This window comes from Clupea harengus, chromosome 24, assembly GCF_900700415.2.
Source record: "Clupea harengus chromosome 24, Ch_v2.0.2, whole genome shotgun sequence".
NCBI lineage: Eukaryota > Metazoa > Chordata > Actinopteri > Clupeiformes > Clupeidae > Clupea > Clupea harengus.
The window spans coordinates 17,427,450-17,442,449 of NC_045175.1; the positions used below are offsets into that span (position 1 = coordinate 17,427,450).

The window sequence follows — 15,000 nt, forward strand, 5'->3', positions numbered from 1 at the left end:
TCTGCCAGAACCGGACTGGCCGCACCCACGGGGACGAGAACTGGGTCAGGTTGCGGACCACAGAAACCAGGTCCTGAGGTTCAGTGTGTTCCTCTGGCACAGAACCAGCTACAGAAATGACACCAAGTTAATACACTTGCAAGTCAGTGTCTGGGCTGCTTCCGTCCACTGGAGCATTGGCAAAGTCAAAGTCAAAGTAGCTTTATTGTCAATTACTTTGCATGTTAAGACATACAAAGGAATCGAAAAAAACGTTTCCCACTCTCCCACGGTGAAACATATAAGTGCACACGCACAACAACAGATAAGACAAGACATATAGATATACATATACATATAGTTATACACATACAGATACCTGTACAGCAGCATACGTTTACTTTAAAATTGGCAACACTGCTGGAGGTAACACTGCTGGGGGTAACACTGCTGGGGCAACACTGCTGGGGCAACACTGCTGGGGCAACACTGCATTGGTAACACTGCTGGAGGTAACACTGCAGGAGGCAACACTGCTGGAGGTAACACTGCTGGGGGTAACACTGCTGGAGGTAACACTGCTGGGGGCAACACTGCTGGGGGCAACACTGCTGGGGGTAACACTGCTGGGGCAACACTGCTGGGGCAACACTGCTGGAGCATTGGCAACATTGCTGGAGGCAACACTGCTGGGGCAACACTGCTGGAGCATTGGCAACACTGCTGGGGCAACACTGCTGGGGCAACACTGCTGGGGTAACACTGCTGGGGTAACACTGCTGGGGCAACACTGCTGGAGCATTGGCAACATTGCTGGAGGCAACACTGCTGGAGCATTGGCAACATTGCTGGAGGCAACACTGCTGGAGCATTGGCAACATTGCTGGAGGCAACACTGCTGGAGCATTGGCAACATTGCTGGAGGCAACACTGCTGTGCTACTTTTGGACTAATTGTGCATTTTCCCATTGGCAGTCATGCTCACTTTTGGACCAGTGCATATACCGTAAATCCTCAAATAAAGACCGGGACTCAATTAGAGGCCGGGCTTCAGATAGTAGCCGGGGGCGTGGTCGATACGGACAAATAAAGACCACAATTGAATTTAATGCATTTCATAAATACATGTTCTCCTCATGTTTAATGTTGTTGGCTAATTTCATGGGCTGTTTGCAATTAAAAAAAGAAATGTTTCAGCCTACTAGAGGAATTTCTTATAATACAGTTACTTGCCAAAACGATAGAAGACATTCCTCCAGAATACCTCTTTTTAATGATTATGTTGCCGTTTCGTGATTTCCGCTAAGAAAAAAATAGTTCTTTAGGCTAATATAACTTTAACATTTCAGGTGTTGCGTAGCAACCCATTACTTGCTGACTTCAAGTTACACGTTAAATGACGGACTTCTTGCAGAATGATATGAAAGATGTGAATTAGAAGCACAAAACCCGTTGTCAATGACAGCGGTCATTAACTTTTCGCAGTGGTGAATATCAAGAAATTCCATACCTGCTAACGTTGGGGTGCCCCATTCAAATCAACAGAACTTTTTGGAACATTCTGAAGAGCCGTATAATTAGTAAGAAATAAAGACCTGCCCCTAATACAAGCCTGCCCCAAATAAAGGCCGGTGCGCTGTGCAGCCTAAGTAAATAAAAGCCCCGGCCACAATTTGAGGATTTACGGTACTTACTGTATAGGCGGTGATGCTCACTTTTGGACTAGTGCATATTCTCATAGGCAGAAATCATTAAGGGGGGACAGAGTGTCATCATCAACTCTTTCTCTTTCTCTCTCTCTCTCTCTCTCTTTCTTTCTCATTCTATGTCTCTCTCCCTCTCTCTCTGTCTTTCTCTCCCGCTCCTTTCTTGTCTGTCTGTCTCTCTCTCTCTGCGTCTCTCTCTCTCTCTGTCTGTCTGTCTGTCTCTCTCTCTTCAAGCTTCTAATTGATTTTTAATCTTTAATCTGCTCATTTATAAAACGCAGGGAATTACCAATGTACATGTGTATAAACTTGCCTTGACTCGGCTTACCTGCAGATGTCACGGTAAAGGTAGTTAAACTTGCCTTGCCTCGACTTACCTGCAGATGTCACGGTAAAGGTAGTTAAACTTGCCTTGTCTCGACTTACCTGCAGATGTCAGGGTAAAGGTCATTAAGATAAAGCCAGTCCAGACCACCATTGCCACAAGCTGTTCAGATCTTGCCCTCTTTGGATCACTCCTGCTCCTCTCTACTGCCCCTCTCTCTTGCCCCTCTCTCTTGCCCTCTTTGGATCACTCCTGCTCCTCTCTACTGCCCCTCTCTCTTGCCCCTCTCTCTTGCCCTCTTTGGATCACTCCTGCTCCTCTCTACTGCCCCTCTCTCTTGCCCCTCTCTCTTGCCCTCTTTGGATCACTCCTGCTCCTCTCTACTGCCCCTCTCTCTTGCCCCTGCTCCTCTCTCCTCTGGTGGCCTCAGACTTCCTAACCTGCAGTGACGGGCTCTTCTCTTCTCTAAAGTTTTACCCATATTCATATTCAAATAAGCTCTCTATCTCTCCCTGTCTCTCTCTCTCTCTCTCTCTCTCTCTCTCTCAAACACACACATACACACACACACACACATACACACACACAGACACACGCACACACACACACACACACACGCACACACACACACCTGCTCTCCTTCTCACAGGCGACATTATTTTGACTATCACCTTCACACTGTCCAAGATAGCGGTTGTGTCCTAATGGCCGTTACTTTGATAAGGTTCACCTGCCTGTCGGGTGGCCATGGTGAACAGGAAGTCATGCAGCGTGTGTGAGTGCAAGTGGCCAACAGGAAGTCATGCAGCGTGTGTGAGTGCAAGTGGCCAACAGGAAGTCTTGCCGTGTGTGTGAGTGCAAGTGGCCGACAGGAAGTCATGCAGCGTGTGTGAGTGCAAGTGGCCAACAGGAAGTCTTGCCGTGTGTGTGAGTGCAAGTGGCCAACAGGAAGTCTTGCCGTGTGTGTGAGTGCAAGCGGCCAACAGGAAGTCTTGCCGTGTGTGTGAGTGCAAGTTTGCCCCCTGTGCAACTAGGTCTACATCATATTTGTGTAACAGTAATTTGGTTTGGTTTGGAGTCAAAAGCGTTTTGCCTTTTCTCTGTTTTTTTTGGGTCAAGCACTTCGCAAAGTCAATTTCCATCATATTGAGATCTATATGGCAGTTGTTGCACAGATGTCATTAAACCAGAAAGAGGCTCTGTAGCTAGTTATTTTAGTTAGCCAACAATCATTGGTCTTCTTTTTTCATTCTTTCGATTATTTCTGAGTGCAACAAGTAAAAAATATGCAGTTTTTTTATTATAATTTATTATTTTAATTGAGGGTCCTACGTTATTTTAATTCTTCTGATTATTATTGTGTTGTACTATGGCAATGGGTGTAATTAGCGCAATTATACCACTAGATGGCGATCTAACTTAACTGTACTTCACAAGGCGCATATCTCAGCAGTGCTCTTTCTTTGACCCTTGCATGTAGGCCGTTTGTGGTGTGTGTTATAGTCACACAGGACTTAATTCGCTTCAGTGATGCTTTACCTAAGTAAGTAATATGGAGTAAAATGTCAGGGATTATTAAATAGACTGGATACCACAAAACAACAGGTTTAGATGTTATGTCTCTTCATTACTGTTTGGGGTCACTTTAAATGTCCATATTTTCCATGAAAACATGCATGAAATGACTTTGAATAGGAAATATAGCAAAATGAACAGGAAATATAGCCATCGACAAAGTCAGGAATAATTCATTTTAATCTAAATAATAATTGTGTCTTGTAGTGTATATGTACATGCATGTATATGTACATGCACGTGTTTCATTACGCTGGCCTTAGTGCATCTTATAAGAGGTATTACATAGTTGTAAGATGAATGTAGAATTTGAAAGCTGTTGTGTTGTTAGGTCTGTTTCTTCAGGAAAAGCCACACTGAACACCCACCACTGACCATCGATGGTGCTGCTGTGGAGCGTGTGAGCAGCACCAAATTCCTGGGGGTGCACATCAGTGAGGACCTCTCCTGGGCCACCAACTCTGCATCACTGGCGAAGAAAGCCCAGCGGCGCCTCTACTTCCTCCGCAAGCTCAAGCGAGTGAAAGCTCCCATACCCATCCTGAACGCATTCTACCGGGGCACCATTTAAAGCATCCTGTCCAGCTGCATCACTGTGTGGGGCAGTAGCTGTACTGCACACAGCAGGAAAGCACTGCAACGCATAGTGAACACAGCTGGTAAGATCATTGGTGCCCCACTCCCACTCCCTTCCCTGCAAGACATTTACACCACCCGCCTCACCCGGAAAGCTACCTCGATTGCGAGTGACACCAGCCACCCCGCACACAGTCTGTTTAGCCTCCTACCCTCTGGAAGAAGGTATAGGAGCCTCCGTTGCCGCACCACCAGACTCAGAAATAGCTTCATTCACCAAGCTGTCAGGAAGCTAAATTCTCTCCCCTCACTCCCCCCAGCCATATCCGTCAGTCTGATAGGAGGCTGAAATCCTCCCCCCCCCCCCCCCTACAATAACTCAGGACTCTGCAACAAAACTGTCCCTTGCACTTTTATCACTTTACCACTTACTGTTATCACTTTACCACTTACTGTTATACTTGCACTGCCAATGTGTTACATACATCTCACAGGATGTCTTTTGCTGCCTTTTTTTTGCACTACCTGTCACTTTAAAGTAAACTTATGCTGCTGTACAGGTATCTGTATGTGTATAACTATATGTATATGTATATCTATATGTCTTGTCTTATCTGTTGTTGTGCGTGTGCACTTATATGTTTCACCGTGGGAGAGTGGGAAACGTTTTTTTCGATTCCTTTGTATGTCTTAACATGCAAAGTAATTGACAATAAAGCTACTTTGACTTGACTTTGACTTAAGAAATATGAATGGGTCTGAATAGCATATTGCGTAATGGTACATGTGTATGTTTTGTGTGTGTGTGTGTGTGTGTGTGTGTGTATGTGTGTGCATGCACGTGTGTGTGTGCGTGTGTGTGTGTGTGTGTGTGCGCGTGTGTGTGTGTGTGTATGTGTATGCACCAAAAGTGCTTATGTAGTTGTCTTTGGGAATTTCCCAGACTCAACTTCAAAATTTGCTCTCAAACATTGCTTCTCCTTTTTTTCTTCTTCTCCACATCCCCCCATCCCCCCCTTCTCCACCATTGTTACACAAGAGCCTTTCCTGGAACTGGAGAGTGGGTGGGACTGTTTGTGTGTGTGTGTGTGTGTGTGTGTGTGTGTGTGTGGGTGGGACTGCAGCGATGTAATAAGGAGCAGAGCTACGCTAAGCACTAGCAGACAGGATGCGTCTGGACCTGGTGTTGGTGTGTGTGGCCGCTGTGACTCTCTCTCTCCCCGCTCCCTCAACATGTGACCCACTGTGAGTAGACTGTTTTCGTATATGTTTGCACACATGTACACACACACACACACACACACACACAAATACATACAGATAGACTCATACCACTCACACCACACACACATACAAACGCATACAGATACACATTTCACTATCATACCTTCCTCAGTTCACCGCTGACCTTTCAACTCTGACCCCTCAGCCATATACAAGAGATATTGCATACTTTACCTGATTAACCTTTGACCTGTCAACTCTGACCCCTCAGCTATGTGATGTTGGCTCCTAACCTCCTGAGGGTGGGCACCCCAGAGAAGGTGTTTGTGGAGGCCCAGGACTACAGTGGTAGCGCCTTTGACGTCACACTCACGGTGATGGACTTCCCCAGAAAGACCAGGGAAATTGACACCAAGACGGTGACCCTGAATGCAACGAACAACTACCTAGGACTTACTGAGATAACAGTGAGTGACATGACTTTGCATCATTTAAAAGGCACACACATGTTTTTGTCCTTTGCAAAACATCAGGACATCTGTACAATGTCATAGGGATGAACTGTTGCATCTTCATATGATGCCACATTCATTTGAAATGGATATTTAAAACAACACAAGGCAGCTTTTTGCCACTTTGGATGTATAGTTGATGTATATTTTGTATAGACGACTAGTGTTGGGTGGCTCAACGTCATGTGAAGTGCAGATAAACACTACGCAGTAACCCCCAGGCTATTCGTATTCGTATTCATGTTAATTCAATTTCTCTGGGAAAGAAACGCTTTCACAGCATGACATCGCCAACTGTCTCACCAAAAGACATGAGTTAGCATGCCAGTATGCTTTTGTCAATGCCAGCTGTCTCGCCCAAAGGTACCAGTTAGCATGCTAGTATGCTGTTGTCAGTGCCAGTACCAGTGCCAGTCACCCAAAGACACCAGTTTAGCATGCCAGTATGCTTTTGTCAGTGCCACCTGTCTCACCCAAAGACACCAGTTAGCGTGCTAGTATTGCTGTTGTCAGTGCCAGTTGTGCTGTTGTTGGTGTTGCTTCTGTATGTATTCTAGGTAGTGAACTCGCTTCTTTTAGACCAAACCTTGTTACAGTTGCATATACTCGGTACAATTTCAATATTCTTCTTACCTACATCTGTAAATGACCGATATGGTTTTCATCCATATGGTGTCACTATACTACAGTATCATGATTATACGTCCACCACACCCCCACTGATAACTAACTTCTAGGTAGTTAACTCCATAGTTAACCTTGTTACTTTTGCATAGACTCAGTATAATTTCAATATTCTTCTTAACTACACCCATAAAATGATGCTACGGAAACTTCAACCCTCAGATCCCTGACTCTGGCAGACACTTCTTTGGTGAGGCTTCAGTCGAGAACCAGTATGTTTATCTGCAAGCGACTTTCCACGACCAATCTCTGGAGAAGATCGTGCTGCTCTCCTTCCAGTCGGGATACATCTTTGTGCAAACTGACAAAACCATATACACTCCTTCAAGCACAGGTGTTTGTGTGTGTGTGTGTGTGTGTGTGTGTGTGTGTGTGTGTGTGTGTGTGTGTGTGGTGGTGGTGGGGGGAGAGATCATGTGTGTATTCTGTGTAGGGTAGGGTGACCAGACGTCCTCTTTTACCCGGACATGTCCTCTTTTCGAGACCTAAAAAATGCGATTCCAAAAACGTCCAGGATTTTGCCTCGTCGGATATTTGTGTTTCCCTGCGTCTTTCACAAACTAGTTATTACGTCCTTACACGTTTTGGAAAGGGTATCTCCCTTACGTTCCACCTTCTTGCGCAAGCTCTGACTGTAGAGAGAACTGTCATTGGTCGACCGCCTTCCTAGTGTTGCCAGATAGGATAATTATCCTCCAAATGCGATCATTTTGTGCCTTTGATACTGTGATGAATGTAACGTGATAGCTTGCATTTGGTTGGTGACATGATTGAGTGATTGAGGATGTGAGACACCTGGACAGAAACTTTAAGAATGGCATGGTGCGTAACCTCGCTGTTACATTACAATACGATACGCCATTTCCAATCTGGCAACACTGAGCACCTTGCCGCCTCCACTAGTTGCATCGTTTACAATAGTACATGACCTCTGTATGTAAAAAAGATGTCAAAACTCCGTCGCGGGGGAGGGGGCGGGGTCCCGCGACAAAGTGTCCTCTTTTTCAGAAACTCAAATCTGGTCACCCTAGTGTAGGGTTTGTGTGTGTGTGTGTTTCTTGTTGTCCCCATTGACATATGTGTCTTTCTACAGTTAGGTACAGAATCTTCTCACTGAGTCCAGGACTAAAACCCATTCACTCGGGCATCTCTGTGGAAATCATGGTAACTGGCTTTGGCTCTTATCTGTGTTGACCGCGAGTGTTGTGGTAGTGACCACGGTGTTGTGGTGGTATGTCATGTGGTATAACTACAATATTGCTGCTATGGTAACTTGGTATTCAAGGTAGATAAGTACATGTAATATCAATCAATCATTCACTAAATCAATCAAACATGGACAAATCCAGCTAGTTATCATAGCCTACTGACCACATCCACAGACATCCCTCTCCCTCTCTCTCATTCCATCCTTCTCTCCCTCTCCCTCTCACCATCCCTCCCATTCTATCCTTCTCTCTGTATCTCTGTCATTCTATCTTTCTCTCCCTCTCTCCCTCCCTCTCATGTTATCCTTCTCTTCCTCTCCCTTTCTCCCTCTCCCTCCCATTCACTCCTTCTCCCTCCCTCCAATTCTCTCCCCCTCTCTCCCCGTCTCTCTCCCCTCCTCTCTCCCTCCCTCCCTCCCTCCCTCCCCCCATTCTCTCCTTCTCTCTGTCACTCTCCCTCCCCCTCTCTGTTTATTCCTCCCACTCTCTCCTTCCCTCCTCCCTCCTCCCTCTCTATGGTTATATAGTGGTGCTATTAGTTAACCCGTTATGTTTTATGTTGTTGTCTGTGTTTAGAGTGAAGTCACTGTGCTTCAGTTGTCGTTGACCTATATGGTTTTCATCCAAATGGTATCACTATACAGTACTATGAGTGGCTGATTGTCTGGCGGCGATTTCTATATTTCTTATTTAGACCCCTGATGGAATTACCAATCCTAGAGATATGTGTGTGTATGTATGTGTGTGTGTGTATGTGTGTGTGTCTTCTTTAGAATCCTGATGGAATTACTATTTCTAGAGATGTGTGTCTGTGTGTGTGTGTGTGTGTGTGTGTGTGTGTGTGTGTGTGTGTTATTTAGACTCCTGATAGAATTACCATTTCTATATTTCTTATTTAGACCCCTGATGGAATTACCATTTCCAGAGAAATCCTCTACCCTGATAAAGGCATTCGATCTGGAGAGATCAAGCTTCCCGATATTGTCAGGTACTGAATCTATGAATTGACTGCACAGTTTTCTTTGTAGATGACAAACGCTTTGTTCTTTTGGTTTGTTTGTTTTTTTTAAACATTTTTCCACTTTATAGCTTCGGAATGTGGAAGGTTGTCACCCGGTTCCAGAGCACACCACAAAGAAACTTCACGACTCAGTTTGAGGTCAAGACATACGGTGAGAAGACCTTCCAGACTAATGAAAGTTTCAGGAAATCCATGTTTCATAAGCCCTATTGTTACAACGCTTTTTCCCCCCTACATTTGAATTATTTTTTTCTCTCTTTTTTCAGTTCTTCCCAGCTACGAGGTCACCCTGATTCCAAAATCCCCTTTCTTGTATGTTGATGATGATGATCTTAAGGTTGACATTTTAGCAAGGTGAGTGTAGTAATATTTTTGTATCTGGTGAACATGGATTAACTCATGGAGGTATGAATTGCCTCACTCAAAATGGCTGACAAATAATACCAAACTGGCTGACTGCTGAGAGGCAGAAAAGCCAGATTGTAAACAAGATTAATTGACTTTGCCACAACTATCCCAGGACATTGGAGTGGTGCCAAACAAGCAACAAGTTTTGATTGATTAAAAGTTAAAGGACACAGTTAGTTATATTTGGTCATAAGGAACAGCCATACACAAGTGTAAGGAACTAGATTCCTTTAGAAAAGACTGATCAGCGATTCATACTAGGAGACCATCCATGGACCATGTTCTATTGTGGCTCTGAATGTGATAAAACTTCATAAATAAGGCCTGCTGGATTTATCTCTGTCAAACCCAGGCCATTTAGAGAACAAAATGACATCTCATCTTAGTTAAGTTGTCTCGTTTAATGAATCGTGCCCGATTTTCCAATTTCCAATTCAGGTATTTCTACGGAAGAGAGGTGACAGGCACAGGCTTGGTCATTTTCGGTGTGATGACAAAGGACAGTGTGAAGAAAAGTCTACCTGGGTCTTTGAGGAGGGTTGAGGTGAGAATAACATTTTAAATAATAACAATAATGTTGGATATTCTTTGATCTACTTCCATTGATGTTGCTGCTCTGGCTGCTCTGCAGATCCGAGAGGGCAAAGGAGAAGCCCTGTTGACGAAAGAGCAGATCAGAGACACCTTTCCGGACACAAACCAATTGGTTGGTTTGTCTCTATATGTGAAAGTAAGCGTGTTAACAGAGACAGGTAAGGATATGCGACAGTATATTTGTATCTATATGTGTGTCTGTGTGTGTCTGTCATCGCCTTAACAGTATTGTCCAATGTACATGATACATCCATTTTGAAAACATTAGCACCATGTTCAAACAGTACAGGTCTAAGCATAGAGCCTTGAATATTAATTTACATACTGATGAAAATCTGCACTGGCCTGAAAAGTGTCTGGTAAATTAATAAAGGCCTACTAGTTTTAGTAAATAAACTCCTTAATGCCTAAACATCCTACTAATCCCTAAAAAGATACATTAATTAAATAAATTAATTAATAAATGCAGATGTAAATGTAATTGTGTTACTTCACCTCAGGAAGTGAAATGGTCGAGGCAGAGAAGCAAGGCATAAAGATCGTCACGTCTCCATACACCATTAACTTCAAGAGGACCCCGAGATACTTCAAGCCAGGAATGCCCTTTGATGTCTCGGTACTACTCAAAATTAACACTACGCACCTAGACACCAATCAATTCAACTATCTGGCTATAGCAATAATCGAAGACAAAGGGGACCATTAACACTAAAGTAAAATGTATATACTTCACCTATATTGTGTCCATGGATGATGCCCAAATATCAAATCCTGCACACTTCACAGCAGAAACTCTAATTCCAAAATGTTGGAAATCAATGAGCTTTTTATTTTATCAATACTATAACCCAAATGTGTTCAAGAAACTCAGCTTGCTATGCACCCTTTGCCAGTGACCAACCAAAGACAGCACACCTTAATGATGATAAACTACCTAACCTTTATATGATCCACTGAAAGTTTTCTACATAGCACACAGTTATGTCCCCTGTTATTTCAGTTAGGAAGTATAATGTATGCTAGTCTTGATGAACAAATAGATAGTTAGAGCTTAGCTTGACCAGAGTTGCTAGTGTCATAACAGCAAGTCCAACTTTAATGCAGCAGCACTTTCTTTTATTTAAACTTGGCAAACAGAACCAGACTTGTGATGGTAGGACACATTTTAAAACCACATGAAGCCAAGAAGACCCAACGTTTCTGACATTCAATGAAAAATCATTTTTAGATGGACAACTAATATAATGCACTGGGATCAAAGATGATTAGGCCTATTTCCAACTGCTTTCAACCGGTGATAAATAACTTTGTTTAAGAAACTTTCAATTAATTGTGGGGAAATTTTTTTTTTCTAATTGTAAAAAGTGGTGGGGAGGAAATTCGTGCCTGCAAAGAGTGGTGTAGACATGCCCCTAGCATCAATCAATATATATTCTGTTTCCTTAAATTCAAGCGAAAACATGTGATTGTTTTCGTCGCTATGCCAACATAATGTGAATGCCATAACACTGCCACCAACTGCATCTTTGCTTGGTCCTCCAAAAAGTTCTGAGTGATACTGTATTTGCCTATGCCCTTTCCTGCAGCACAGAACAGGCTAATTGTATTGTATTTCATAGTAAGGATTCTTATTCCAAACGTTAGTTTGACTGGCGGGGTGTGGGGCACATTTGGACTGTGGGGCTGCGGGGATATATTTTACAGCCATGTCTTTACTTAAACAGATAAAAACAAATGTATTATTCTAAGTAAGTAAATAAAAAGTAAATACGAAAAATATAAAACAATCAAAATGATAAATAACACAACACGGGATAATGGATGAAACAGTGTTCGGGTAGCAGAAAATAATACACTTTGAAGTTGGTAATACGGCCATGACGCAAAGCAGAGTTATTAGAATCGCATTCATTTCTTCTACATGAATGCCCATGAAGTCGATTATGCCGCCTATACCACACTTGCGCTATGTTAAGTTATGGAAACCTATTTATTAATTATACACCTCCTGTTGCCAGAGGTTGTGTGAATTTCATACTTAAACATGTTTTGTCGTTTATTTGTTGTCATTTGTTCTTGTGCCCTGTGAACAGGTATATGTTACTAATCCCGATCACTTGCCTGCAAGTGACATTGCGATAGAGGTGATAACTGCCACAGATGGAATCATAGAAGCAACAACCAGAGGAAATGGAATGATCAAGGTCACCGTGAACACAGTAGATGGGGACAACACCCTGTTCATAGAGGTTAGTCTTATAACTTTCCTCACACATTAAGAAGGACGGAAATACACTATAATAGCACAGTAAGCCATCCAGTAAACAGCAGTTATACATTCCTGCACTTTTGATTCCTTATGTAAAGTAGTATGTATTGTTATACTAGGTCTCTATTGCTCGTAGCTTGATTGTTTTCTCCTTTGTACGTCGCTTTGGATAAAAGCGCCTGCTAAATGACTAAATGTAAGTGTAAATTCAAAGAAAGCCATCCAGTTGCAGGTGTATTTGGGGAACCCAGAGAAAAGAAAGGGGATTTAAGGTTGATAAAGTTGATATACAGTTTTATGAAGTGTGTTATAAAGATTCAAGATACATTTAGTTATACGTCACCATAATGACATTGTATTTATGTGTCTCTTAAATGTTCATGCTCTCCATACTGGTGACTAGGAAAATGGAGAAGGTGAATACATGTTTGATATTGAATTAATAATTAAAATTTGTTTTTGCTTCTTCATTTATATCTCTACAGTAGTTTTTCTTCCTCTTCTTTTTCTTCTTCTTCTTCTTCTTCTTTTTCTATCGACATCATCACCACCATCACCATTATCATATCATTCTTCTTACGGATCTCAGGTGAAGACTAAAGTCTTGGGGCTGCTGGAGGCCAGGCAAGCTGAGCTGAACATGACGGCCGTGGCGTACCGGACCACCGGAGGGTCCAGGAACTACCTGCACATCGGGGTGCCCCCCAGTGTGTTGACCATAGGTCAGCAAATCAAGATGAGCCTCTATGTCGGCAATAGCCCTGGCGCCAAGGACCAAGACTTCACCTATCTGGTGCGTTTGTTGATGTGTGTGTCTTTGTATGTCCCTGTGAGAGAAAATTAGCCTTTATGTAGGCAGTAGCCCTGGCGCCAAGGACCAAGACTTCACCTATCTGGTGCGTTTGTTAATGTGTGTGTCTTTGTATGTCCCTGTGAGAGAAAATTAGCCTTTATGTAGGCAGTAGGCCTGGCGCCAAGGACCAAGACTTCACCTATCTGGTGCGTTTGTTAATGTGTGTGTGTTTGTATGTCCCTGTGAGAGAAAATTAGCCTTTATTTAGGCAGTAGCCCTGGCGCCAAGGACCAAGACTTCACCTATCTGGTGCGTTTGTTAATGTGTGTGTGTTTGTATGTCCCTGTGAGAGAAAATTAGCCTTTATGTAGGCAGTAGGCCTGGCGCCAAGGAACAAGACTTCACCTATCTGGTGCGTTTGTTTATGTGTGTGTGTTTGTATGTCCCTGTGAGAGAAAATGAGCCTTTATGTAGGCAGTAGCCCTGGCGCCAAGGACCAAGACTTCACCTATCTGGTGCGTTTGTTTATGTGTGTGTGTTTGTATGTCCCTGTGAGAGAAAATTAGCCTTTATGTAGGCAGTAGCCCTGGCGGCAAGGACCAAGACTTCACCTATCTGGTGCGTTTGTTTATGTGTGTGTGTTTGTATGTCCCTGTGAGAGAAAATTAGCCTTTATGTAGGCAGTAGGCCTGGCGCCAAGGACCAAGACTTCACCTATCTGGTGCGTTTGTTTATGTGCGTGTGTTTGTATGTCCCTGTGAGAGAAAATGGTGTGTCACACTTCATACATTTTTTTCAGGTGATGCCCTTGCTGCCCTGCCATTTGCCTCCACAGTAATCTAGATCTAAGAGAAAAAAAAAACATTTTAAAGAAAAAAAAAGATTTTAATGGGTTATCTGTAACATGACTTCTGTAATCTGTCACTGAAAAGTCTTGGAATTTGGGTATGCAATTGTAGGTGAAAATTGCCAATATTAAGAGGCTACCTGACTGCCTGTCTGTCTGTCTGTCTGTCCATTTTTCTGTTGTGCATTTGTTTTTTGCATTTTGTGGGGTTTCTACAGTAATACTTACATTCCTCTGACACCTTTGTCTTCACTTGTGGTCGACCGATTGCATTGTCTATATTGTTTTGCAGCCTCAAACCCTATTTCTGTGAACTTTAGATCCTGAACAAAGGGCAGTTGGTGCGTGCTGAAAGGATAAAGAGACATGGCCAGACTCTGGTGACTTTGTCCTTACCGGTGACCAAGGACATGGTCCCCTCCTTCCGTATCGTGGCCTACTACCATGTGGGCTCGTCTGAGGTGGTGTCTGACTCAGTCTGGGTGGACGTGAAGGACACCTGCATGGGAACGGTGAGGTTTGTCAAAATAGTCATACACGAACCAGTACAATACCGTCTTTTTCAAGTGGATACAAGGATACAAGTTCAAAGAAGTTCGATTTTTCAATATTTTAAGTTGTGTGCTGTTTTGTCAATAAGTGTGTAGATATACAACATTAATTAACTTTTTCCTAAAATACACCTTGTTTGTTTCAGGTCTTTTGTAAATGTGTTTGCTGTTGCACATGTAAAAAATGCTTTGATTTAATTGAACTTTTACTTTGTATAACCTTAACTATGAAGAGCACCTTTATGAGTAATCATTTATGTTTAACTTCCTGTCTCATTCTTTCTGTCTTGCATGCACACACACACACACACACACACACACACACACACACACACGCACACAGCTCAGAGTGGAACTTGCTGATCCACAAAAGGAGTACAGGCCTCATAAACCTTTCAGTCTCTCCATCACGGGAGACCCTGGGGCTAGGGTGGGCCTGGTGGCTGTGGATAAAGGAGTCTACGTCCTCAACAACAAGCACAGACTCACCCAGAGCAAGGTGATGATATTTTGTCCTCATAGTCTATAGATAATTAGTATTTTAACTACTGTACTTTTCCCAACTATTAACTTAATTAAGTTTATACATTTCTGCAGCCCTGTGCTGCCCTGCCCTATACATGGGAATGCATTGTTTTCCGCCTGGCAAAGCATGACCGGGTCTCTATCTCTCGCTGCCTCTTTCACAAACAAATCCCATCAATGTTCCCAGTAAAAACAACATGGGA

At 43.1% G+C, this 15,000-nt stretch overlaps 1 protein-coding gene across 2 annotated transcripts in view; it reads left to right on the top strand.

Annotated features, from left to right (window-relative positions):
- The first annotated feature begins 5,286 nt into the window (after window positions 1-5,286).
- The window catches only part of LOC105891051 (complement C3-like), a 30,221-nt gene continuing 20,507 nt past the window's right edge, over window positions 5,287-15,000 (top strand). For both annotated transcript variants that reach the window (XM_031562535.2, XM_031562536.2), the window contains exons 1-14: window positions 5,287-5,406; window positions 5,657-5,852; window positions 6,744-6,915; window positions 7,675-7,745; window positions 8,689-8,777; window positions 8,879-8,961; window positions 9,077-9,164; window positions 9,657-9,762; window positions 9,850-9,970; window positions 10,313-10,428; window positions 11,906-12,061; window positions 12,671-12,874; window positions 14,042-14,233; window positions 14,616-14,771. In XM_031562535.2, the coding sequence (XP_031418395.1) occupies window positions 5,330-5,406; window positions 5,657-5,852; window positions 6,744-6,915; window positions 7,675-7,745; window positions 8,689-8,777; window positions 8,879-8,961; window positions 9,077-9,164; window positions 9,657-9,762; window positions 9,850-9,970; window positions 10,313-10,428; window positions 11,906-12,061; window positions 12,671-12,874; window positions 14,042-14,233; window positions 14,616-14,771 (1,827 nt within the window). In that variant the 5' untranslated portion in view covers window positions 5,287-5,329. The remainder of the gene's footprint in view (window positions 5,407-5,656; window positions 5,853-6,743; window positions 6,916-7,674; window positions 7,746-8,688; window positions 8,778-8,878; window positions 8,962-9,076; window positions 9,165-9,656; window positions 9,763-9,849; window positions 9,971-10,312; window positions 10,429-11,905; window positions 12,062-12,670; window positions 12,875-14,041; window positions 14,234-14,615; window positions 14,772-15,000) is intronic.